This window comes from Gymnoscopelus braueri (assembly GCF_963280865.1).
Source record: "Gymnoscopelus braueri genome assembly, chromosome: 5".
NCBI classification, from domain to species: domain Eukaryota; kingdom Metazoa; phylum Chordata; class Actinopteri; order Myctophiformes; family Myctophidae; genus Gymnoscopelus; species Gymnoscopelus braueri.
The window spans coordinates 27,905,399-27,932,833 of record NC_137606.1 but is presented as its reverse complement, the minus strand read 5'-3'; the positions used below and the strand labels follow the sequence as shown (position 1 = coordinate 27,932,833).

The window sequence follows — 27,435 nt, the reverse complement described above, 5'->3', positions numbered from 1 at the left end:
AAGGGAAGAAGGTGGTCTGACAACTGCAGATAAAATCTACAGATTAATGAAAGACTTTTATTATTACAGCAATATACGATAGACTCTTCTTTACTTTATTTGGCATTACAACAACTACTACTACAACTACTATATCATATTTTTAGAAAACAAAAATGCAATCTTTTGCGTTAGGTCGACCACCTTGCTCCCTGCCAATGGCATCCTTAACATGACACTCAACTCTTGGTGGCTGTTGTTGTACAAAAGACAAAAAACAAAACAAGAAAATTAATGTAAAGACCACGTTACGTAACACTTGAATAACAACTGGGGAGAAAAAAATAAACTTGGTATATTTATGCCAGAACAAGCCCAAAGGTAACACTCATTAACTTAATATGAAATCTAGTTTGCCCAAACAAACATGGGCATATCTATTTGTCAATTCATTACACATTATGAAGTACTGATTGAATTCATGCCAAGACTCATAACATCTCATCCCTTCACTATTAGTTGGCAATAGATAGTGCTGTGACTGGAGACGGACAGTTTCATACACTACACGTGTTATAATGACCACATTAGTCCATTTTTGTTTTCTTCTAATCATACAATATAAAAAAAAAACAATAGGCTTAATCTCTCACGACAAAGCTATGTAGATTATTATAGAAACAGATGACGAGACAATTTATTGATACACAGTCACAGTGCACAAGCTTGCAGGCAGGAGTGGAAAACAAATCTCTCTAGCTTTAAACAGTACATGTGTTTCAAAGATGTGCTATAAAAGCACAACTGAAAGTTATGAACCCTGGCATCTGTATCTGCTCTCTGAACGAAGAATAGTTATTGTTTTATAGTAGCAGATGATCATTGTTATAGTTGACGTTCAACAGCAACAGAGGTGGTATAGTATATGTTTAGTCCAAGATTATCAGACATTCATTTGGTTCAGGGCTCTCTTGACTCTTGATACGGAATTACTGGTTTGGCTGTGATTTTCTGTTACTCTATGTGAGCATTTTTGTTCTGCGTAGAGTAGCCACTTGTTATTTTATTTAGAGACTTAATGGAGCGACACTTGCCAGCTAATTCAGGCAGTCACCTCGAGTCACGCTTCTAGACACATGGTACACTCGTCACTGCAACACACATCAAATGCCCCCGTTGTACACAGTAAAATCCTCTGTATTAATTTATCAATTTGTAACTCAGAGAGTGTACAAATGTAACCACAATGGACCCACATTCGTACACTCTCCGAGTTGGATCGACACTAAGGATTATCCAGTGTAATAAGATGGTCTATTTAAGATGTGAAATGGCTCTTGCTCACTGTCTGTGCTGCTGCTGCTCCCCTGCTCAGATTGCAACCATTCCTACTGTACATTTCATCATCCCCAACTCCACCCCAGCATCCACCTGTACGCTCTGATTCTACATTTCCCCCAGGGGAAGTTTATTAGTGTCACTCCCTGCTCTCTCCTTTGTGAAGCTTTAAGGCGTACCCGTTGCAGGATGTGACAAGTTCAGAGTCTAGACACTAAAATCATCTACAGTACTGCCACTCGTTCTCAATAGATCTGACTGTTTCACAAGAGTGTTTTGACAGAAATCATTTGTATTATCCCTCAGGAAAGGCAGGTGTCAGATCAACAATAAAAAATAGTAGATCCCAAAAACCCCAAAACAGTAGGACAAAAACAAATCTTTGATCTTCATATATAAATCGGTGATAGTAGAACTGTCCCATTAAAGCTACCGTAGTTTGCTTTGGGACGATATTGTGTTTCATTCCAATAGCCAGAAGAAGCATGGTGATAATGAATCTTCCTGAACATAGGTCTGGGTTTGATCAATAGTGGCATTATTTTGAATGCATGACAGTAGTAAAATAACAAACCTTGCAAACAAAACCAACACTTGCAGGGAAAACATGCAAAACAATTAATTAAATGAAAGTAGCCCTCAAATAATTATCCAAGATTGAAAAATGCAAACAGTTTTATATTTAAACAATGTAACATGAAAATAAAAAATAATTATCGTGTCCTTTTTTCTTTCTTTCTTTTTTACATGTTCCAGAAGAATCCACGGTGTATGGTACGTGTAACTGCACTCCAAACTCTAACTATATTTAAAAAAAAGATATGGTCTAATTTTAGGTCATCTCTTTACACAGCCATTATAATAACAGTTTGTTCTTAATTGACCTGACTCGTTAGCAAAAAGAAAGAAGAAATAAAATAAAATAGAAAAATACAAATAAATCTCTTGTAATCTCCTGATAAATGAATATTCCACAGGCATAGCAAACAAACCATAAATAAAACCAGAAGTGACAGCACAATCAATGCTCAAATCAATCAAGGGAAATGTTGGTCAGAAAATGCAGTTAAGGGCACTGGAAATGAAAACTCCTGCAGTGTTTCCTGCTGTTGCCGTGGCGTGAACATTAAGAACGGGCTGGGATATCCCTTCCCCATCATGCTTTGTTCTCGGTGGCATTTGTCTGTATGACATTGTTGTGTTCTGCAGTGAGATCCATCAGAGGATTTGTTAATTCAGCCTCCTCTGCTTTACCTTTCTCATCACAAATTATGTTCCTGAAACGGAAAGGAAATAGGGCAAAGTTAAAAAGTATGTTCACTTCTAGCGAGGAGAATATTCACTTTTCAATAAACCAACACCAAGACTGGGAACACATTTCTTTGTAATAAAAAAAAAGTATACCACAAACATCTCGAGGACAGACAGTAGGTACATTATAAAAAAAGGGGGGGGGGGGCAATAACCAAGATAACCTTACAGTGCCTCTCTTGTGTCATTAGTAGCATTGACGTTTTAATACCAACAATATTTTTTTAAACTCCGTCTATCCCTAGTTCAAAGGGAATGTGATACGACGGGCCTGTGACTGTGATATATTGAGGTATATCTTACAGCAGTGAAGCACACAGAGGCTAGATGCGGTCTGCCGTGCCTCTCCCTTCTGTAGTACAGAGCAGGGCTAATACCAGTGTCTGGCCTCCCTTTGAAGTCTTTAGTAAAGCTGTAGTCCTTAGTAAGGACTGAGCCAACATTCTGCTGCACAGCAGATTTAAACTACTATCTATCTGGAATAAAATAGAGCGCTACCAAACCAAATGACTGCAAAGAGAGTGTTGCAGAACTGAAGAGCCATACTAGAGAAACGTACACACAAGCGTAAAAACATCATCATCACATCTCTTCACAATGCACAACACTGCTTCACTCTAATCGTCACAATATCATTACCACAATTTACCATTACAACACTTCATATCTTGTACTATGTGGTCACTGGCCAATGGCAAGATGCAGTGGTGAATGAATGGGCAATATACAGTATATTACACACACACACACATACACACACACACGCACACGTGCACGCACACACACACACACACACACGCTAACACACAGACAGAGATAAACCTCTAGAGGGAGCCATACTCGTCGTTGACAGGAGGAACAGCTTTGGCCCAAGTCTCTGATGCCTCCAGAGCCGTGCCTGAGGCAGGGAAGTCTGCTTCATCTCCGTTGGGCAGGAGGGGTTGGACAGAGGGGGGGCTGTCCAGGCTAATAAGATCTGCTTGCGGCCCGTTTGCCAACTCTAGCTCTAACTCTGTGGTTTTGGGATCTGTGATGTGAGGCGGGGTCAGGCAAGAGGACAGGAAATCATACGTGGTGGACGTGAGGTCGTTAGAGGCAGGGGTGTCAATGCTAGTTGCACAGTAGGCGGGGTCAAATGCAGGAGCAGTTAGTACCGCTGGAATGGGAATGAGGAAATTTATTTTATCTAGAGAAACTGATTCTTCAGCATCGAGGACTTCAGGAGTATTTTGGGCAACGGCAGCAGTGCTGGTGACAGTGCGGACTTGAGGGATATGAGTAGGGCCATCTGTTACAGTAGTTGCATTATTGTCAATGTCTCGGTCACTAGGCATATCATTGCCAAAGAATGTGTAGCTAGGACCACTGGTATCAAGGCCAGACATACTTGAATCGGAATGTGGCTTAATAGTGGCAGTGTTTGCAAGCATAGAGGCAGTTTGTGCTGGTTTCTCAGTGTCTACGGCTACAGGCGGTGGTGGGGTGGAACTATCAGTGCCAGGGGGTTTAGGTGCAGGTTTCCTGATCTCTAGATTGGGTGAAGCGGAAGGAGAGGAAGTTGCGAGTGGTGACACGGGGGGGCTACCTTTAGCAGCCATTGCCAGGAGGAGTTTGGGAGAGTTCCTACGCTTTGGTGGTATAGGTGTTGTGGGTTTAGAAGATGTAGTCCGTTCAGGAGGAGGGGTCATTTTCTCCTCGCCTTTCAGGGCATCATTCCCTCCTCTCTCTACAAAGGGGGCCATTCTAGCCGTTACATCCGAGGTGGAAATCAGTGGGGTCGGTGGTGCTGTGTTTGACTCTGGGGTGGGGGCTGGTGCTGGGACAGGGGTGGGTGAGGGATCATTGGCTGGAGCGGAAAGGCTACACGTGAGGGTGGTGGTCTCGCTACTGGGGCTGTCCAGGGCAGGGTCAAAGGTTGCGGTGGCTGTGTCAGAGTTGGTGGCTACGGAGGAGAGGGTGTCCAGTGCCAGAGCAGCAGCGTAAGCCGCCAGCCTGAGAAGCAGGAAGAGAACAGAGACACACAGACTAGACACCAGGGTGACTGTGACAAGAGGAAGGGTGACTAGGAGATGCATGCAGAGGGTTTGGTTGGAGGTCTAAACTTAAACACAGACAGACTAACCAAAGCAATGACTATCAAGCATTAATGACAAAAAAAAGACAAAGGGTTTCATGCTGTGAGTGAACATCGAAGGATACAGCCCATCATACACATGGCAACATGGTAGCTAAGACAGCTAAGACTAATGTACTAAAAGCACTCAAGCCTTTCTACAGAAAACTACAGCACCACACATAAACCACCTTAAAGGTTTGATCAGTACCAGTGACAATCTTCCAAAAATGCCCACTTTTTCTACATCGCTGTAGTGAGATGTGGCTTACTTATGTTGTCATATGGCTTGGTGGTGTTTGGCCAAACACACAAGAGTACAAAAGCCTTTCCATGTCTTTAACTGGTATTGTGTCAACCTTGACAAAATGAAACAAACTCTCCAAAGAGACTGGAATAATCTCAAGAAAAACACAACAACAATGCCAAAAACAAAAACCAAATACAAATAACCTTGACAAAAATCTTCACAGTTTTTACTCTGTGAACTCCACTTCAGAATCACAAATTAAGAGAGATTTACAAAAGCATCTCTTAAATGTTATATTTCCTGTTATTTTCCTTAATGTGTACTGTAACTCAGTAGTTGGGTCAAATCATCATCGAATTTATTAAGGGGAGGGTGATTTTGTAAAGTGGAGTGTATTAGTGTAATGTACAACACCAACAAATTATTAAAAGTCTGGAAAAATCATTCTCTACTCACTCTGGTTCTGTTAGGGGTGTAGTCTCATTTGGTTCTGTTGGTCCTCCCGCATTGTGATTGGCCGTGCACTCTCTGTTCTCTGTTCTCACTTCCACAATTGGTTCTTTCGACTCGTCCTTTCTGTGGCACAGGACCATAATTTGTCAACAGATTCTATTATTTCATAGAAGTGACATCCATCATGCCACAGGGAGCATTTAGTTCGAGGACCATCCCAGTGGTCAGGCACGCATGTTTGACATTACTGCCGACCATTTACCAAAGCAATAAAGCATACTGTGAGGAAGCCATTAGATTCCATTCATTTTAGTACGGTATGGAAATCAACTTGCAGAGAGTTGCTTGAGATATAATCAAACACACTAAATGAAAAGTCTAGCCTGAAAACTACCCCAGAGAAAAAAATGATTTACAAACCAAATAAAAAAAAACATGACTTATTAACGATTCAACGTTTAGCCAACAGTTATTTGTGTGCAGTATGCTTGGTAATGTTTTAATGAGAAAATGTAAACAAATGTGACAGGACAATGACATGTACAGATGCCGGTATGCTCCTTTATGTAAGAGCAGACAGTACTGACCACAATTACATGGAGATAAGCTGTTCAAACCAAATGAAAGTGGTGTGATTCTTTTGGAGTTAGTTTTACATGCAGAAGCTGTTTATGTCAATACTATCTCATCTGCTTTGTGTCCAGACTTGTTAGATCTCCATCTTCTGAAGACTAATTGAGCGTCTGAAAAGTGGCATAAGTGTTGTGTGTGACAGCCTATCTCACCATGAGTGTGGGTGAGGTCACATTCACTGAAGGTTGAACCCCAGAATAGTGACACGGGTTAACAGATTTCAAGTCATACTCACATGAAAGCAGCCTTGCCCTCTTCTATGTTGTGCCCTTTGGTCCCAGTGCCCGGTTTTCCACAGAGGCACATGATCAGGCCGCATTTATTCACAAAGTAACAGGTAACATCCACAGCCAGGAGCAGTAGCAGAAACGCTACCACAATAATGCCTGCTATGATGCCCATCGAAAGAGCCGTTTCCTCCCCCAGATCTGCAGGAAAGAAGATACACACATGACAGCGCTGAAGACGACCTGTGTGCCACAATGCATTTTAACAGAAAAGAGTCGTAAAGAATATGATACCATGGAACTGTAGCCACAAATGGTAAAAAAAAAAACTTAAAACAGAAACTACTCACCTGTTATGAACACTGATATTATGACCGAGATCTCAGCATGTACTTAGATGCAATGTGATGTATTTGTCTGGAATGTTCTGTTAAATTGAATTATTAACCACTATAATCTTCTTCATTACACATGTGCTGGCAGATGAGAAGTGCTTAAGGATTAAGTACGGTATTAGCAATAAGCGCCTCGGAGTAATAAAGTACAGATGCGTTGAAATATATTAAATCACATTTATTTGATATTAGAATAATGAAGACCAGATGAAAGCTTGCATTACATTTTATAGACATAAAGTGTGTGAGGCTAATCAACATATCTCAATAGGCTATGATGTGTGATCACTAGTTGTGTCTAAGATTATTTTCGAAATCATAGCTGTAGAGAGCAAAACTTCAATATAAGCCTTATCAAACGGTCACTTCATTTAAATAAGACTGAACTCTAACAAATGATTCATCACAGGAACAGGGTCTACATATGATGTGGCTAACAAAACCAATTTGCTAACAATGTATAAAACGCTGGTACTCTTGAGTGAAAATGGATATGTGCTACATAATTGAGATAATATTTTTCTTAGTAATCACCATAGGGAACAGCAATTAATTGCATATCAACAACAGCACATATGATGGTTCAGTGCAGTCCATAATCATCATACGTGTTTTTGTTCTCAATCATGTAAAAGTGTTACAAATCCTTACATACAGATCATACACATCATTTTGTGAGTGAAAAACAATATACATCTTTTATGTAAACTGACATGATCAGCACTCGGCATTCGCTCAGTATTCTGCATACACAGTGCTAAGTTGTCATACAACCACTTGTTTCAATTACGCTAATGTTGATTACTGTAAACCAGCACTCCTTTCTGTGGTCTAGTACTGAGGGCTAGCTCTGCTATGCTGAGCAGAGTGGAGACAGAGGATTCCATTGCCTTTGGTTCGTACATCTGTCTGGGCACCTTTCTCTGCCCGCTGACAGAGACGCGTCTGTCTCAGACGAAGTCTGCATAATGAATGAAAGCATCCAGAGAGACAGCCAGGCCAGAGAAAGGCACGCTTTCCTCTACAGTAAATGTGTGAACTCCCCATGAACTATGAAAGCAAGAATATTGCTATAAGGAGGGGTAGGATGAGTGACACCAAAGTGTAGTATGTAAAACATGAACAACCCTGATCGACTGGGTATTGAACACACAGCCACCACAACACCCCCCGGAACCACAGCAATATGCACACAGGTCAGGAGGAAAATGTTCACGTGGCCACATCAGTGTCCAGGACCAGGCGAGAGGGCAGGAACATTGAGAGAGGGACAGAGAGAGAGAGGGAAAGAGAGGAAAAGGAAAGGGGGGGAAGAAATAAAGGGAATCAAAGAGGAAAAGGAGATAAGGGTGGGCAGGTGGGTGGGAACAGAGGCAGAGAGAAAAAAGTGAAAACATGTCAAGTGTGAGGAAAAAAAAGAGAAAATTAAAACGTGCAAAGACAGTTTCCCCAGTCAGGGAGAAAACAAGGAAATGAAAAACAAAAACAAAGCAAAACAAAAACAACAACTAATACAACACATCAAAGCAAAAGCACAGCACCAAGGGAAGACGACACAATTACAGACCAATGGCGACTGAGTGGTGAGTGAGTGAGTGAGTGGGATAAGCAATCAGACTGGGAAATGAGTTTGAAAGGAAAAGCAAAGGATTGAGGGAAGGACATAGGTGTGCTTCAGCAAAGCACTCCGGATTGTTTAATAGGATGACTGGTTACACAGCTGTATGGGTCTGTAAGGATCTGCAAGCTTTGACAGAACAACCTTCCAGTTGCAGCCACTGTAGGAGCTCAAGGTTAAGCAGGAGTTATGGAAGACCAATTTAAAATCAAGCGCTAAACAGGCTCGTTCCACACATGGACAAAGTATCCAATCAGTCAGAGTTATTGTACGGAAAACAAACCTGAGAAAGACACTGCAATAGGTCTGAGGAAACACTTCTACCTTTGGTGGAAAGAGCCTGTCCCCGCACTGAGAGACCAAAAAACATAACTCATTCAAGAGGATAGTCACAGACTACTTAGGAGACTACTGTAAGTGGGATTCGGGTTAGCAAGTTCAGTTTAAAAATGTATGCTGGTACATTGCTTTCCAGTAAAGAGGTTCTTTCCCCTGTAGATTTACTTTTCTGTCAGTCACCCACATGAGCAAGCGGAAATGAGAAGCTCTCACTTCAACTGAGTTTTTGAGTTTGGTCTCTCAGTCTTTGGTTTAGTGCCAGTGAGAGTGGTATGAGGGAATTGCATTTACCTGGGATAGCAGCTGGCTCTGTGGAGGTCCTGAAAGACACCATCCCTGGTTGGGACTTGCCCTTCTGGTTCTCCGCCCACACGTAGACATCATAGTCTGTGTCCCACTCCAACCCGCTCAGAAACACATGCTCACTGACACTGGGCAGCCGGATCACTGGTTTCCACTCTGCCCCACTCTGTTTCTGAGGGTACACAGAAAATACATACTAGTGATCAGGTGATGTCCTGACAATTACATGTAGATAAGAACAGGAAAATCAAATGAAATGTAACTGTATATTATCCCAGACCGGGAACACCGCTAAGACCTGAGCCCGATTCTACAAATGTCTTCTAAATCCTATTTTTTATTTATTTATAATAAATACATATATATATATATATATATTATATATATTCAAAGATTTACAAAAATGTGGATTGAAATGCTGTTCAGAAACCCACACTTACGGGTCTGTAGCGGACAAGGTAATGCATGATAGGTGAGCCACCATCGTCCTGCTTGATCCAGTTGATCTTGAGGGAGTTGCCTTTGGGTTGAAGGATCCCCTCCAGCTTAGGCGGGCTGGGCTTACCTACAAGCACAGGAGAAAGACGTACAGTAGTTAAACATCACTTTCAAAGATGCTAATAGTTTACGAGCAATGGAGATACATTTCTGTGGTCCCACCTGTGCCTTCAAAATCATGGAAATAAAAACATGGTTAGAAATAAAAGAAAGGGTCAATATGTGTAAATGATTGTCCTTGCCACATTGTCATTTGAACCATTTAGCAAAACTTACCTTACTTTTCCCCCCAGTTGCCACATACTAATGTATTATGAGTCTAATAATCCCATTCACAGTGTATCTGAGTTAGACTGAGCTTTTGGGAAACATTTATTTGATATGTCAGCTACAGTATACTGACTACTACTGACTTTTTCACCAGCATCATACATGGTGTTGGGACAGGTGACTTGTCTCATACATTTAAATATTAGTTCCTAGCCTAGCGATTAACAAGCTTGTAATGATATTTATTACCCCATTAAGACCGGGAACGCATCTGTGTAACCATTGTAACCATTATTTTATACATTAGCTATTCAAAAATAGCATGTATACAAGCTCATAGCGCGGCACCGCTCGTAGATATTTTAGAAAAATCGTGAACATTTGTGCAAATCTTTGAATATATGTATATTTTAAAGCAAATTTATTTTTACTCAAATCTTTGCTTCTGGGGTCCGCGGCCCAACATGTATCATTTTGGGGGCCCTAGACATGAAAAGGTTTGAGAACCACTGATTAGGCCTATAGGATTTAGAAGACATTTGTAGAATCCCCAAAAGCAAAGATTTTAGTAACAAATGTTTGTTTTAAAAATATATATATTCAAAGATTTGCAAAAATGTTCATGATTTAAAAAAAAAGGCAAATCTACAAGTTCATAGCACAGCACTCGGTGCCGCGCTATGACAGATGCTTTCCCGTACTTAATGGGTTAGGTGGAATGTGTATGCAATATAAACTACTTGCTAATGACATTGCTAATGACATCTAATAACTTTGTGACTGATTCATTCACTGACATTGATTATTTGTGGTCTGTTTGACTCATTTGGTCATAACGCTTGTACTTCCAAAGGAAACATATCAGAGAGCAATTACAGGACCACAAACAACAAGAAGGAAGTGCATGAAAGTTAATGTCCATTATGATAAACCAATGTTTGTGTCTGACATTACAACATTGTGTGAACTGGTTGCTGCTTTAGCCCACTTGTTAGTTGTTTTTGCCTGTAATGCAATTTTAAACATGATAATCATGGTCTAGCTGAAGACATAATTGATGTTCACACAGTGGCCATTTTGCTGACCATGTGAATATGGTCATTTTGGCCATGTCATTATAGGCAAAAGTTTTTAAAAAATAGCAAAGATTGCTGATCTACGAGCTCACAAGGCACCGTGGCACAAGGTCTTGTGACCTTGTAGATCTGGTATTTTTGTGTGACACCGTGATAAGACTAAGTATAACACAGTTAACTACTCTGTAGTTAAGTGGTTAGATAACCATAATGATAAACTCTGGGCTGCTTGAATTTATCCAGCTGAGGCAAATGGTTGGTTATTAGGCAAGCGCAAGCCTGCATTAAATGTGTAATAGACAGTGGTGGACAGTAACGAAGTACATAATACTTGAGTACTGTACTTAGGTATATTTTTTGAGTATCTGTACTTTACTTGAGTTTGCATTTTTGGATACTTATGACTTTTCACACTAATGCTCATGAGAATGTTACTTTTTTGTCTACTCACTCTGTGTCTCAGGGGAGGGCTGTGGACAGTTCAGAAACCCACCTACCTAGTGGCATCATCGATGAGGAAACCAAGCTAATAGAAATCGTAATCTGAAGACTCACCTCTTCAGACTCCACCTCAGCCCGTAGCACTTACCCTAGCCTTTGACGACTTTGCAAGATTATGCAAAGGCTAAAATGTAACTTAGATACTGTAGCATATTATGTAGACAGATGCCAGGTCATTGTTGACCTGGCATCCTATAGTGATGATATAGGTTCTTGGTTTACGTATGTATTAGTTATTATTAGATTTAATGGTTTACTTATGTATTACTTTATTATTAGATTACTATTTCTAAGCATTTGATGTATTATTGATGTATTATGATGTATTATTTATGATGTATTATCTTGTGTCCTTGGATTAAGAGCGTCTGCTAAATGCCTAAACTGTAAACTGTAGAAACTGCAGGCTTTCTATTTCTGGAAAGTTAGCATGCTATAATGGAAGCATATACGTAAAAAATGGACAAAGCAAAGCCATTGGTTTCTACAGACCGTTTTGAAGCCACTTTTTCGGCGAATTGAAATCCGCCATCTTTTAACTTCCGGTCCCGAAGTGCTACCGGAAACGACTGCTATTGGCTGCAACCGCAGCGAGGGCGGGTCTTCACTCGGTAGAACCAGTAGAAACGCTAGAAACATACCCTACTTTATCATTAATTTTAAATTTTAAATTAATGTGACCATAATTTACTAAACGCATATCATGATGATTTAAAAAAAAAAACTAGCGATTGAAAACATAGTGTTTATGAAAAGGTTTACTAAGGTAATAAAATCAAGGCTAAAGTCCGCCCATAACCTCATTCACTTGTATTGAATTTGAGATTATATTATATCGCGACCAGTAGAAGGTGAAATCTGCTGGGCCATTAATAGGAACAGCAGGCTGTAAGAGAACCCGGAAGAGAGCTTTAATTCCAGCGCCGATTCCTTGGGCCTTGACGGGAAGCCATTGTTCTCGCGTTAATAAAAAAATTAAAATGATTAAAAGCCTAATGATGTCACTGGTAGGCGGGTTTCTGAACTGTCCACAGTCATCCTATGAGACACAGACTGAGCAGATATAAATTGTACCATTTTATCACGAGCATTTGTGAGGACCAATTATATGAAGATAGGTTGAAAATGGGTGAAGTAGTCATTTAAGTATTTTTTTAAAGCAAATACTCCGGTACTTTAACTCAAATACAAATTTTACTGAGCAACTTTTACTTGTAGTTGAGTAATATTTGACCAGGAGTATCTATACTTTGACTCAAATACTGAGGTTAAGTACTTTGTCCACCACTGGAAATAGGGGTTAAAGATATCCTAGTGATGACACAGTTAATGTTATGATTCTCCGGTGAAGTTAGGATTCTTCTCATAAACATCTGGACCATCAAGTTACCTTCAGCTGGGTGGAGAGGATCATCAGCACCATGAAAGCCACACAACAGTCACATGAAATGCATGCGTGTGATTGGTTGAAAAGAAAGCAAGAGGAAGTAACATGAAACATTTAATAAACAATAAAAGATGGAGAGAGAAAACAAAGTTACAAATTAAATATTTGCAGACACGACTGAAGTAGAAAAATGCGGGGAAATGTCACAAAAGATGTTGGCACTATTAAAAGTTTTACTTTATAAAAAATACGTGTCAGGTTTAAGAAGACATCTTACAGCTTTATCTTCTCGAGTAAAGCTTGGTCATTTACTGGGAAATTAGGTTTTATCCTAACATAAGCCTTCTGAAGTGACATCAAAAGAATTGAAATTCAAAAGCTGCTGTAGTATGTTTGCAATGCAGAAACAGCATAGAGTAATCAACTGCATAGCTTATTTTACACTTTGGTGAAAATATGTCATTTTTGACACTTTTTTTGTCAAAGTGTACGCTTGGTTTACATCTAATGTCATTGTAAAAATCTTTACAATAATTTGAGATGCAAAAGTGAGTAACGCTGCCATACAGGCATCTGGGTGAAAGAGGCTAAAATTGCACAAAAATCACAATCAGGACATAACAGGCTACTGTACATAGATATCTGAGTGAAATCCACATTCGCTATACTGTACAAGGGTGTGACATGGTTACAGTGTAAGCTAAAACAGCACGGTGGATATAGGGTTGTTCTGTAAGTACATAAATAGCTAGTTTGAAAACTATGTATCTATTGTCTACAACAGAACAAACCTGTTTCCTCAGTGAAAAAGTTAAATATGCCATCTAGAAATATGAAAGAAAAGATATTAGGCAGAATTTGATTTCATAAATACAGTGTACGTCCAATTTATTGACAATCAGTTTTATGAATGTACTTCACATTGCAGTGTTTGTGGAGGCCTATTTCAGGTACTGTTAAATTAACCATGATGATTTTACTGTGTACGGATGGAGAAAACAGTGCAGGGTAAAACTTTTAACACAAGTAAGACGCGCGAACGCTGGAAGCGAACGCAGCTCGAAAATATTGTGTATTTACGGACTTGTAATCCGTGTTATTTCACCGTGATGGGGAAAGAACATTGACATGTGTGTGTGTGTGTGTGTGTGTGTGTGTTTTGCAGGCTGTTGTGCATTTTAATCAGAGCATTGTCTACATTCCTGCACTCTGGCGCACTCTGGCGGATGCACACAGGCAGTGCACGCACACAGAGACAGAGACACAGAGACACAGACACACACACACAACCCGAGCACGGTTTCATAGTAAGCTGCACTTGGGCGGAGGCGCGGCTTCGCCGCGCCTCCTTCCGCGCCTCCTTCCGCGCCTCCTTCCGCGCCTCCTTCCGCGTTCGCAACCATTTTATGATTATATTGAGTATTAACGTACTGTATCTGATATTGACCGCATTGACAGCAAAAGTAATTATGTGACATTAAATGTACTCGCAACCTCCGCTCTGGACACACTAACCGCCTCCTAGTCCCCCCCACCAAGCTCCACACCATGGGCGACGAGCCTTCTGCTCAGCTGCCCCTTGACTGTGGAACTCCCGGACCAGCTAATAGCTCCACAGAATGACTTTCCTTTTTAATGAAGTATTCGGTTAGATATTCTGGCTGACACTGAGGAAGGCTCCTGCCAATTTATTTGTATTTTTATGGCTGACTAGGTGTCCAACTGTGGCTTTTAAAGATTTTTATTTTTTATAACCAGTTTTTTTAGTTGTCGAGGTTGAATTGATGTCCATGCGAGTGGCAAAAATGCATTTTTCATGACGCCTGAACCAGACAAATGAACCAATGTTTTCATATAATTTTAACACCAGGAATGAAATGGTGATTCCACCAGGAAATTACATGGTACAGCCACTATCTATTGGACAAAACACACAAATATCAAATATAAGGCTCACAACAATAACACTTTTGCCTGTTTCCCTTGTATGCCCATATATGGAGATTTCTGTATCTGTCTGTCACTGTCAGAGCTCTAGACCTATCATACATTAAATCATGTTCACCACCATGAGGCATTATAATTTAAATTTAGTTAAAACTGACAAAACATGGATGACAGTTACAAATTTGCCCAAATGATAAGTTAAATGTATTGAAGTTAGGTATTTGGGAATACTTTGGTTCTTTGTAATAAACAATTTGCCTAGAGGCAAAGACTATATTGCAGGTTGAGTGTAAACCTATATAGAGAGGCTATGAGGTGGGGTTATTTTTGAGGTTTTGTTCAAATTTTGATGAGCATCTCATTAGCCAGAAGGGCAGTGCTTGTCACCTGAGGGATAGGCAGGCAGGGAATAATGACCCAAAACCAAGCTGGGATGAGTCATACAATGCTGCAAGACCATCTGTGCATATTGTGACGCATACATGCAAACACGTATACTTGTTCTTTCTTGTCTACTGGCTGACCAGTGCGTTAAAAATGTTTAACTTTGCACTCTGATGAGAGAAATAATAGCAATCCCAACTGTGTCATTCATGGTTTAGTATACGAAACAACCATTTGCAGGGAAAACTAGGCCTTGGTTTAGAAGGTGTAAAGAACTTACTTGTGTTAGAATAGCCTGATGGGTATAACATAAAAGTAAATCAGGAAAGAAAACATAATAGTAAAGATGTAGTAAAGTAAGGGTGTAAAATGAGGGACACAAAGAAACACTAATAAAACACACCAATTTCTAAAGCCTGTAATTCATCTCTGCCAGGAGATCACGTCACTAATCACAATTTGTGCTGTTTCATTGCACTGGGTAGTCATTTCACTGCATACATCACAATAATTATTAAAGCATGACTCCTGGCAGAGATTTGCACTTTACTGAGCACACGTTTCTAGTTTATGCTTGCAACACCATTGTGTGATCAAGCATAAATTAGCCGTAAACTATGTATATATGTATACATAAGGAAATGACTCATACAAATAAATACTCTACATGCAAATTCCCAGGCTAGGACTCCAAGGGACAGTGATTTCTCCTCCTAAGACAGACACAACCAGCAGAGGGTGGCAAAACCTAAGGAATCGGGTAAGGTTTAAATTCAAGGTAAGCCTTTAGAGAAGGCTTACATTATTGCTGATGACCTCGCTACTTTCCATGTCAATTAATGGTTTGTTGGTCTTTATAAACCACTATAATAATGAGCCTGAGCTCATTATTATTATATTATTATTATAGAGCTCTAAGCTAGTGAATCTAAACTGGTGTTGCAATGGGACCCAAAGACCTCATTTAGGCAGTGGTGATCCTATTGTGCTAAACCACTTTAACTGTTCTTAATTACAAAAGTTAATCAAGGAAACAATGGTTGTACAGTATATGCCTCCAGTTGGGCGATATTGGGAAATATGTCAAAAGTGCTTTAGATTTCAATTACAGCATCCAAGCACGTGACATGGTCTTCTTACATAATGTGTCACGGTAAATGTAGGAAAACAAGAAATGTAGGAAAATTGGATTTCCCCCCACCCCCACACACTTCCCAACAGACCATGAAATGTGGTGATAAAACCAAATAAGCACGCTGACACACACTGACACACACCAGATAGCTGTCAGTCCAAATGCTCTGAGGCCGTTACATTGGATGGGCCAGAGGGAGGAGAAGCACTCTTTCTGTTTTAGTCTCAACTGAATACAGAAGGGTTTTACATGCATGACTTTTTACATCCCTTGAAAACAAGACAGGTGTGCAGACAGCGAGGCCTTGAGGCTCGTGAGGTAACTAGCCGTCAGGTGAGCAAGTGCCCATGCCGAGCATCCCATGGCCTCAGGCATCCACGATGGCAAGTGGTCGTGGACACGGCGGTGGACGGAATTGCACAGTAAAACAAAACAAGCGCTCCCAGTCCTTGCTGTGACTAGATTTGGAAATGGTTGGAAAAATGCATTTAAACATGATTCGGAGCAAGAGAGACCTGTTTAACAAGAAGTTAGATACTTCTCTTGTTGGCAAAAGTAAAACACAGTGACCATTAATCGTGAGACTTGCATTGAGACGGAGGCCTCACCTCTAAGAAGGCAGAATGGGGTGTACAGTAAGTATGCTTATTTGCTTTCCCCCCACATTTCCCCACAAATGTAGACATAAAAAAAGCTAATATTCCCACATTTCCTGTAATCATGCATTTACCAAAACAAGATGTACAGCATTATTATCCTGCAAGTGATCTACGTTTACAAGTTTCACTTCTGCTCTTAAAAGCAGCAGTAAATAAATCAACCATGTCTGGTAAGAATGGAATAAGGACCCTATACTTTTAATGAGCTACTGTACATCTGTTCAGAATATATAGGTCGACCAAAAAACTCCTGAGTCCTGACTCCTGGCATTTATAGAGCAGTCACAATGTCCACCTTCGGGCCGCACTGCAACAACAATCTTATCAAGTTTTCACAACACAATAGAAAATAATTAATGTAGGAAGTTTATGATTAGGAGGACAAGGTTGAAAGATTTGAGTTTGAAGGTCTGATTAAAGGTAGAATGTCAAGATGCGTGTGTGTGTGTGTGTGTGTGTGTGTGTGTGTGTGTGTGTGTGTGTGTGTGTGTGTGTGTGTGTGTGTGTGTGTGTGTGTGTGTGTGTGTGTGTGTGTGCGTGTGTGTGTGAAACTTACGGACAGGTTCTGTCTTGAAGGACACAGCAGGGCTGCCTTCACCTTCACCCTTGCCGTTAATGGCTGACATTTTCACTTCATAGCTGGTCTCAGGTTTCAGACCAGTGATAGTCACCTCATTTAGGGAACCTGTCACAATATAAGGAAGTGCAATCATTCATGAAAGTACTGCACTTGACATTTGACGATTCAAACCAAAATGTTCCCATCTCACCAATGCACGTATAATACAGACCAAAAGTAAAATGTGTTACATTTCGTCTCCCATAACAGGTTATTCCCTAATGCTCATAGCCTTATGTTAAGACAAAGGAAGACAATTAGCCTACTAAACGAAAGAAGAACAGAGATAAAGAATATTTTCATATAGCTCATACCCTCTTGGACCTCATAGGTCGTCTGCAGCCAGTTGCCTCTGCCCTGCACTTTCCACTCAGCCCTGTATTTGAGGACAGGAACCCCTCCTGAGGCCTCCGGTTCCTGAAACTGAACCCGCGCAGAACTGGAGAAGGACTCCACTTCACCAAGGGATGGAGCTGATGGAACCTCTGGTAAAGGGAGGTAATTAAAGGGAGGGTCAAGATGTACACGTATACACCGTCACTATGAAAGCTGTGTGGAGTGTGGACTGGTCACACACTAAAAAACAAAAAAATATTTGTCATTCACAAATGTATTTCACACCTAACAAGGTGCGAAGCTATCAACTTGTCATGTCTCTGCTCCGCACTCAGGGACTGCCAGTCTTGTAGAACTACTAGATGAGTATGCAAATTCTATCCCTTAATTAATTACACGTGGCCCCTCCCCACCCCCCGGCAGCACTGCATTCATCCACCACACCGACCCAACTCCTCTCTCCTTTTCCTCTAACCTCCTGATAGTCAGGGGATATTTAAAAAATCTTGGAATAAATTCCTTACCAAAAAAAATCTTCACCAATGTGTTTGTAAAGGTGTCTAGTAACACATCTCACAAAGACTGAAATGCAGTTTCCCTAGGAGAATTTTTGACAGCTCCTTAAAGTTGGGGTACCCACCATAACCTTGGTTAAAAAATAAATAAAAAAAATCTAATTTTAATTCTGTTTTGAGTAGCATGTGAGGGGTCAAACTAGGGTGTTTTTATGATTCTGAATCCATTGCAAGCATTTGTTTTGCACCAAAACCACTCCTTGGGCTAAAAACGGCCCAATCTCAATGGGCTTTTTACACAAAAAGTATACCTGGAAAAGGATGGCTATGGCCGTTTTTAGCCCAAGGAGTGGTTTTGGTGCAAAACAAATTCTTGCAATGGATTCAGAATCATAAAAACACCCTAGTTTGACCCCTCACATGCTACTTAAAACAGAATTAAATTTTGTTTTTTTTGGGGGATTCTTTTTTAACCAAGGTTATGGTGGGTACCCCAACTTTAAGGAGCTGTCAAAAATTATCCTAGGGAAACTGCATTTCAGTCTTTATGAGATGTGTTACTAGACACCTTTACAAACACATTGGTGAAGATTTTTTTTGGTAAGGAATTTATTCCAAGATTGGAAAATATTCTGCTAATATCCCCTGACTATGAGGGAAATTCAGTTTCAGCTTCACTCAGCTGATGGCTACTCAGATGGTTATGATGAGCGCTCATCAGTGTCTTGCTCAGGGACACTTTGTCACACAGACTGACCCTAGAACCCTAGCGTCCCTATTCTGGGCATGTTATAATAGGGGAACATTTGGCGAAAATAGGCAAACATGAAGTACATAGCGTTTAAGTTGTTCAGCCGAAGGCCGTCTGTGAACAGCTAATCTCCGGCACCGTTGGCTTGATAGCAGCTAAACTGTGCACACACACTCCCTGGATGAATTTTTCAGATTGGCCTGTTATAGCGCCACCAGGAGGCCAATTTTTGACAATTGATCTTAACATCATGCACAGCGGAACACAGTATCTCTATAGTCATTAAACCAAACGGGTCTTTCAGATTTTTCATATTCCATCCTGATTGGCTAAGATTGGCTTCCAAAGTTTGCAGGAGTGCTCTGTATCGAACAAAATGCCTCAAATCATGAACACAGCGTGCGATTGCCATGAAACTTTGCACGCACATTGCCACAAGGCCAAGGAAAGAATGCCACCCTACATTTTTTGAATCTGCCTTATGGTGGCGCTATAACAGGCCGATTCGCATTTTTAGCTACAACTGGACGGATCGACGTGAAACTTTGCACGATCAAGATGGATCTGTCATTTTTTTAATATTCCATCCTGATTGGCGAATTCCGAACATTGCAGGCCCACAATAACCTACCTGACCTGGCGGAGACCTGTGCTCCGAGGAGCACGTTTTCCAGTTGTCCTATGTTTGCATCATATGACAATGATGTTGCTCTTGCATTGAACATTTCGGATATGTGTAATCCAGAGAAAGGGATAAATCCTCCAGACATTCTAACAGGTAGTTTGGTACCTTTTCTTTGATGATGCAAGGCAATAGAAGCGGTGGAGAAGTATGTGCTTTGTATGTGAACCACTGCAAACACTGTTGAGTGGCTGCAGTAGTTTTCAATTCAACAATTCATAAGAGTTTTTAATTTAAGAATACCAAAGCATGTGTTTTATAAACACCATTGTGCCAGTATTGAGCTTTACTTTCAGTGGGAGCTTAGATGTAAGATTCCAAGACATAAATGTGCTTAAACAGCAGGCATTTATGCAAGGAGACACATTCTGGCATGAAAAATAAAAACAAAAAACTGTACAATATGCAATATATACCAATATACGTTTAGCAATATAACAATATGCTGCATACAGTACCGCAAAACAGCAATTTAGCAAGGCAATAATAAATAATAAATATTATATATATATGTATATGTATATGTATATGTATATGTATATGAGTATATATATATATATATATATATATATATATATATATATATATATATATATATATATACACATACATACATACATATATATATAAAAATCACACCCTGTGTGAAGTGGGCGGTGTCTTGCTAGCTAATCACAATACTGAATGGAGTCAACCAATCATGTACAAAAAATAAATACATTTATTGAAACACTCTTTATGATGGACGGAACCATAACTTGAAAAAAACAAATTTATGGTTTTTTTCAAGTTATGGTTTCTTATATAGGGCTATGCACATGTGTCATGTGACACTGGCCAATCACAGTCCTGAATAGACTGTGATTGGCCAATCACAGCGCAGGATAATTGTACAAATTTCCTGGGCCCAGATCACAGCGCATGATATTTGTACATTTTTCCAAATCTCACTTATAGGGGCGGTTTCACCGCCCAAAAATAGATGACTAACCAGCCTGAATGAGGAGGAACTCCTTGGACTCTGTGCCCATTTCATTGGAAGCTGTGCAGTTATAGCTGCCAAAGTCGTTTTCAGTCTCAGGTGTCACCTGGAAGAAAGAGTATGAAGGTCAAAACAGGAAAATTGGCCTATGTGTCACACTCCTAGGGTGACTCTTTGCTGTTATTTGTCCATTAGAGAAGCCTATTTTTATCCATTTTGTTCTGTGCTTTTCTTCTGCTGAATTATTGATCAGATTCCCCCACAACAGAGCTGAGGGAACACCCTTTATATCAAGCCTTGGCACATAAAATGTTGATGGCAGCAAGAAGGTGATGTGTCATTGGTTGTACATGAAATCGTGTCACAGTCACATTTGTATGTATATTTATCAACATAAATGACTGCACCTCAAGATAGCTGGCTAAAGGGTTTCTGAAGATCTTAATGTTGGTGGTGTTTGAGTTAGGCAGCTGCAGTCCATCTCTCAACCACAGGATGGACACTTCATTCGGGTGAGCCAGGATCTCACAGCTAATATTGACAGCATTGCCTTCCCAAGTGTACACTGCCACAGCACCTTGAATCTTAGGGGCATCTAGAAGAGGGGAAAAAAAGATCTATGTCAACAGAGACCATCCGACCTGAACTCTCATAGTTGAATTATTTTATTGGCTTACTGCTTTACTTAGAAATGATAAGGTTTGCATGATATGCAGTGTTGCATTGGTCATTGCACGCGGTAACACACCATCCCACCAGTCTTTTGAGCAGGAGCACGCGCACGCACATGCATCGATTAAAAACAACCCTTAAGTTCACACCTCGACAAAGTTTACAAAGGCTGCCGACTGCCGGGTGTCCCACCAGCATGAATTAACATAGGAATGAGCCTAGATCGGCCTAGATGCATATCAATTGTGTGACCTGTAGTGTAGGTGTTAAGCGACGTGCGCGTGACGTCTTTAAAGTAGCGTCCCACCGGAGATAGATTCACCAATGCAACACTGATGATATGCCAAGATACTGTAAGAGAAGGACATTCTTACAGCGGACTTCCAGGTAGGCTGACTGAGCGTCCTCTCCAATAGCGCTGCGTGCTGTGCAGAGGTACCGTCCGGCGTCTGTGTACTTGACAGACTTCAGAGTGAGAGAAGAAACACGAGCATCGCTCCTCACCACCACGTTCCCATCCAGACTCTAGATGCGAGGAGAAGACCCAGGGGGTTCATTTTTAAAGTGTCGTATATTAAAGAACATCCCTATGCCTAACAGTTATTCCACAGTTATAGTGCACGATCTTAGATAACATTCACATTTATTATGTAAAATTATGCAGACAAGATCAAAGCTTTATGCTTGAACCATTCTCCTGTGACTCATCCGTCACCAGTAACAAAGCAACTTTCATCTAATTTAGCCAAGAGAGTGTGACCTGTAAAAACGCTGTACAAAGCCTGCACTTAATCAGAGAGAGAAGCACATACAGTATACAGCACTGGAGGCTCATCTGTGGAAAGATTTAAGAGAGTTATGGACACAGTTCACAGCAGGAGAGACTCGATCAATAATAGATGAGAGAATGTAGCAGAGGCCATCAAGAGCTTTTTCCAACTCTTGTTATATTCTGCTGTGTTTCTGCCGTGTTTTGGCATCGCTAGGCACTTTGCACTTTCACACTGATGAAGTCATGTGCATACTGAGCTCTGTCAACCACTTGAACCCATAGTATCCTTATCCTGGGGTAGCATTTGCCAAAAATAGCAGATCGGCTATTTTCTGCGAGGTGTAGAAGGAAACAAGAACAAATTAAGCACAGAGACAACTCGGTCGGTTTTTATTAAGTATAGAGGGTTTTTGTGGACTCACCCTAGCTACGTGCTCTGAGATATGGGTGCAGAAGTGTGCTACAAACCTTCTTCTATAGCACATGCATCAGTTTTAATGATGAAACAGAAATACAAAAGTCCTTTGCACGTGAAACCGAGGGAAAACTGTAGAGAGAGTCTGCTAAAGAGATGAGTGAATGACCCTGTTAAGTTCCAGATACGATATCGGTGTCTGGTTTCATTAACTTGATATGGGCAGTTACAACAACAATCCACAAGTGGCCTCCTGACCTTCAGTGTCAGTGTCAATAATTGCTCGTTGTGGTTCTTGTTTTGTCACATGTGACACCGAGCTTCCTGTGCCTTAACAGGCTATTTCCCCATCACACTTATAGTATGGAAACTATTGTTTATTTTGGCTGTAATTTTTGCATCGTGATGATATTCAATCTTTTATTTAAATTCCTTTACAACATATGGCATACTTATGTGTCATATCTTTTTTTTCTCTTCTTTTCACAACTTGTTGCAGTGCCAGCAAAGTGCGAAAATACCGTGAGGGCTAAATCGGCAAACTCAGTAACTCAATCAACATACCTGAGGTTATGGCCGTTCACAAGGGTAAATACATGGTAAGCTTTGTTTTTGTTTTGGTACTTGGTGAAGAGTTCTATTTTTCAAAATTGGATGCAGAACCTTTCAGCACCTCTCTGGATTCATTTGCATGGCTTTGACCCAAGGTGCGGCCAAACCAATGGCACAAATTCTACCGCACATATTGAATTAGGGCTAGGGGGGCAGCCATGTAAGAGAAACCCTCATTAGTTTGTATTCAAACTCAATGGACAATGCATGTCTGAGGCATTCATTATGCATGAGGGGTAGCAGGACCACAGAAACGCTTACATAACAGTCCTCTTTCAATCTGACCCTTGTACACACAACCCCTCCCCCCCAAACTCGCATTCCCTGTATAGAGAGCATCTTGGCATCAGCAGCACACTCATCCTTTAAGAGTCAAGTCCAATTTAAGTCACTTTGTCTCAACACTGCTGATTGTTTCTTTATTTCTTTCTCCCTCCAATGTATAAGCTTTTGCTCATGAGTTATGTCCAATATGAGGTGAAAAGGTCACTAAAGACATCACCATGACCAGATAAGACAACTTTTTACAGATGCTAGAATTCAGTCCCCATTCTCGACATGCCATGCACCTCCATAATGAATAATATCATCCTGTATTGGAGGAAAAAAAGAAATTGTTTGTTCATTTGCAACGTGATATCTGGGATTCATTAAAGTTTCATAACTATGGTTTTCAGCAAGGAGGCTGGATGAATAATACAACAGGGTGGTGGTGTCTACTGGAGACTAGCAGTTTCATGCTTACTTTCATTATGTGTTTTCTTTACTGCATAAAAATAGAAATCCAAACACCTTGCACGATGTGACAAATGGAAAGAAAATAGAGGAGCATTTATTGCTGATAACAGAACGTGCTTCATGGCGAGCATTCTCATAAATCAAGCCAGACTCATTGTAGTGTCCCACCAGTCTTTATACCTACAGCAACAGAAAAACTGAGTTTTGCCAGAATTGGAAGCAAAATAGTGAGAATAGGATACATGTGCAGTATGTGACAGAAGTCTCACTAAACCTCAACCGCATCCAAATTGGATACATTCCCTGTTGCTTGCCAACTGACCACAGCTTGTTTGCTAGGGATGAAATGATTCAATGTAGTCTACTGTTTGGATTAGAACACTGGATTAAATACTACAAAGATTTTACATAATAATTCAACGTCAGCCACTGATATAAACCAGTCTAGTCCAGAAATATAACCACAAATTCAAAAACTGTGAATGTTATCTGCGAAATAGTTGTTCTACATAATCTGGAGACCATAAAAGGAACTAGTATGGCCTAATTTTGTCATGTTGTAAGTAATGCATTTTTCCTGCATACAAAGATGTTGCTTCCTTTGCATGGGACAAATTGTATTCATCAAATAAGAGGGGATCTTCACAAATGGCTTACTAAAATCTGGTGTAAATATGACTGACAGGAAATGAGTGGATTTGGATCAGTACTGGGAAATTAGCATGTGTACTCATAATTACCATGGCATGTACTCATAATTGTTCTTGGCACTGGCAAAATGATATATCTGCATTTCTAATGGAAACATGATACTTGAACAAGGCTCTCGAGCGAATTTGAGTAGCCACTACTTATTACTGAGCTTCTTACAATAATGCCTTCAGTCACCTTTTCTCTCAGACTGAATCCCCCGGAGACACCTCAGTTTCCTCTGGTTTGGTTAGATACAAATTGATATACGTAAATAAACTATTTTCTGATGTAAATAGAGCTGTAAATAAAGGAAGAGAGAGGGGAAGGCTGTCTTTGCACACAGCTGTTTGGGAACTATCGAGACTGAGATCAATTTCACAGAAAATTGTCATACAAGCGGTATGAAGGCGTGTACTGCATTACTGTACTAGTAAATGAAATATTATGGAGTCTTGCATGAAATCGGACAAAATGACATCAGGAGCTCTCCTCTCTTTCAAAATATGATTTGATCTATATCTTGCATTCCTTAATTTTCTGGCTGGATAATTTTAATAGTCACAGCCACATTGTTGATCAGGATTTTTCAAAGAGCGGTTCGTTGTAATGAGTGTGACTCCCTTGAAGAAAAATGAATAGGTATATTAAAAGCTATACCTTGTGTTGCTCGGGCCGAGTCCATGATGCCTGCAAAGGACAGAGACACAAAACAAACACAACAAAAGGCAAAGCAATCCTTAGAGAGCCATCCTCTTTATGGTAAAGCTATAGGATGCTGCACATTGCATGCAAGTGACCAAGGTCTCCCCAATTCATTTGCAGTACATCTACAGTATCTCACAACAATGAAATGTGATTATGTTAATGGTCTACTGACACAGTCAGAGGTACTTCGCAAAGTGCCAAATGTAAGCAATCTTTATGGTGCTTGTGTTTTTTTCCCCCATTCTAATGGGCATTTGCCACCGGGGCCTAGGATATGGAGCTGTCTGCCTGCAGAGTTGCAATCAACAGTATCACTAAAAGACTCCACAAGCCACATTTTTAATGTTTGTTGTTTTTGTTGTTTTTTTGTTCATTATTGGTTGGTGGTTTTATTCTCATGCAACTTTGTTACTGTCTGGCATTTTTGTTGTTGAACTTTATAGTGTTTAATGACATTCGGTCAGGTAACATTTTTTTTTGTTTTGTTTAAAGTTAGTATTAGCTCTAGCACTAACTATTTTTATTATTATTATATTATTATTATTATTACTAATATTGTTGTTATTATTAGTTGTAGAAGCAATAACCGTATAAATTCCAAAGGGAATTCTATTCACATAAAATGTGCAATATAAAGGGGTTGATTTTTTTTCACATCACGTAGTCGTAGTAGCTATATAAGCAGTCACTGTCACCATGTCTAGTCATTCTAAGAAACATAAACCTATAGGAAAGCACTATAGTCATGCTTCAGACTTATGGTGTTATCAGGCAGATTTTCTAGGCTGACTTTCTCGTGTAGAGAAGCATAGAGGAATGTTGGCTTGTTGAGCAGGAGCAATATGACACAACCCAGCCAGAAGTACTAAGAACACCTTTGCAGTTCTTTTTGGCAGAGAGTTAGCACATACAGTATGTCTAAAGCAGCAAGCAGGATATAAAAACAGAATTCACACTGTCATGTTCAAGTTGGGTTCCATGACAGTTCAGTCTCGTCTCCAGTGCAGGGCTCTACTCTGAGACGTCATCAAGTGACACTTTCTGGGACCTGCTCCATTTGGGAGAGCAGCCCTTGGAATGGTGACAGTGCCTAGAGTGATTTTGCTGAATATATAGTACATATTCTAGTTCCTATCTGTTAGTATTTGGGTGTAAAAGATCAAGTAAAAAACCCATGTCGGCATTCATTGTAAATGGTGTCACTGGATGAAATCACAATTTACCATCTTTAGTTCTCGGGATACTCACTTTGAGAGATGTGTTACTGTTCAACATACTAGGCTTAAATTTACAACGCCTAAGGAATCAAATATTTGAAGTCAAAGTTAGATTTACGGTACCCTTATTAGTTTTTTTTTAAAGATCTTTCGGGAGGTTATTCATAAAACTTACTGGCAGGTTTGGCATTGCGTTTAAGGCCACGACTATTATAACACAGTGTTTTCTGGCTCAGGTTTTACATTTCAGTGTTTATGAGCCCTTCTCCCCACCACCCCATACAGTATTTCATCATTTGCATATTGCAAAGGTGACCCATAAAACCAATCAAATACCACCTGCTCATTTGGCTTCTTTTCAGAGGGAATATGGCCACTATGTAAAAGGGAAAGCCAAAGCTTTGATTTTACAAATGCTTCCAGAACATTGTGTCATACAATGTCAGGGTGCCATTTGTTTATGTGGGTTTACATTTTGATTCCATAATGCTGGGAGCTAACAACAGTGTGCAGGGTCTATTATCATTGTTATGCTGATCTTCTGTTTGTTCTGCACCTGATCACCAGAGGGGATGTGCATGCTCTCATTGTGTTAAAATTCAGCATCACTCCTGTTAATAAAACACCAAATTCTGCAATCCGTAACACTTTGTCATGCCTTGAGTGTTGTTCATGGAACATGCCCACAAGTGTGAACAACCAAAAGCATACAGTGTCTGTGTGAAAAATTAGCTCAGGGAGCATGACACCTTCATCTGCACCACAGCTCAGAAGAGCATGAAAGTTAAAGCTACAATCCGTGAGCTGTATATCTGTTGTCTCCCTCTCCCTATAGGACTATATAACTACTACCACCATCAAACTACAATAAAGATGGTGGCGTATCTAGAGTCCGGTCTGCTTCAAATAA

At 40.2% G+C, this 27,435-nt stretch overlaps 1 protein-coding gene across 2 annotated transcripts in view; it reads right to left on the bottom strand.

Annotated features, from left to right (window-relative positions):
* Positions 1-27,435, bottom strand: part of ncam1b (neural cell adhesion molecule 1b) — a 93,840-nt gene continuing 66,405 nt past the window's right edge. Inside the window, exons 10-20 of one of the 2 annotated variants that reach the window (XM_080427775.1) lie at positions 25,261-25,290; positions 21,748-21,898; positions 21,109-21,296; positions 20,711-20,807; positions 17,750-17,920; positions 17,373-17,501; positions 9,400-9,524; positions 8,948-9,131; positions 6,313-6,505; positions 5,448-5,567; positions 1-2,594 (exon numbers count right to left, since the gene is read on the bottom strand). In XM_080427775.1, the coding sequence (XP_080283901.1) occupies positions 2,474-2,594; positions 5,448-5,567; positions 6,313-6,505; positions 8,948-9,131; positions 9,400-9,524; positions 17,373-17,501; positions 17,750-17,920; positions 20,711-20,807; positions 21,109-21,296; positions 21,748-21,898; positions 25,261-25,290 (1,509 nt within the window). In that variant the 3' untranslated portion in view covers positions 1-2,473. Of the gene's footprint in view, positions 2,595-5,447; positions 5,568-6,312; positions 6,506-6,885; positions 7,836-8,947; positions 9,132-9,399; positions 9,525-17,372; positions 17,502-17,749; positions 17,921-20,710; positions 20,808-21,108; positions 21,297-21,747; positions 21,899-25,260; positions 25,291-27,435 lie in introns of those variants that run through there. The other variant, XM_080427776.1, reaches the window with a different exon arrangement.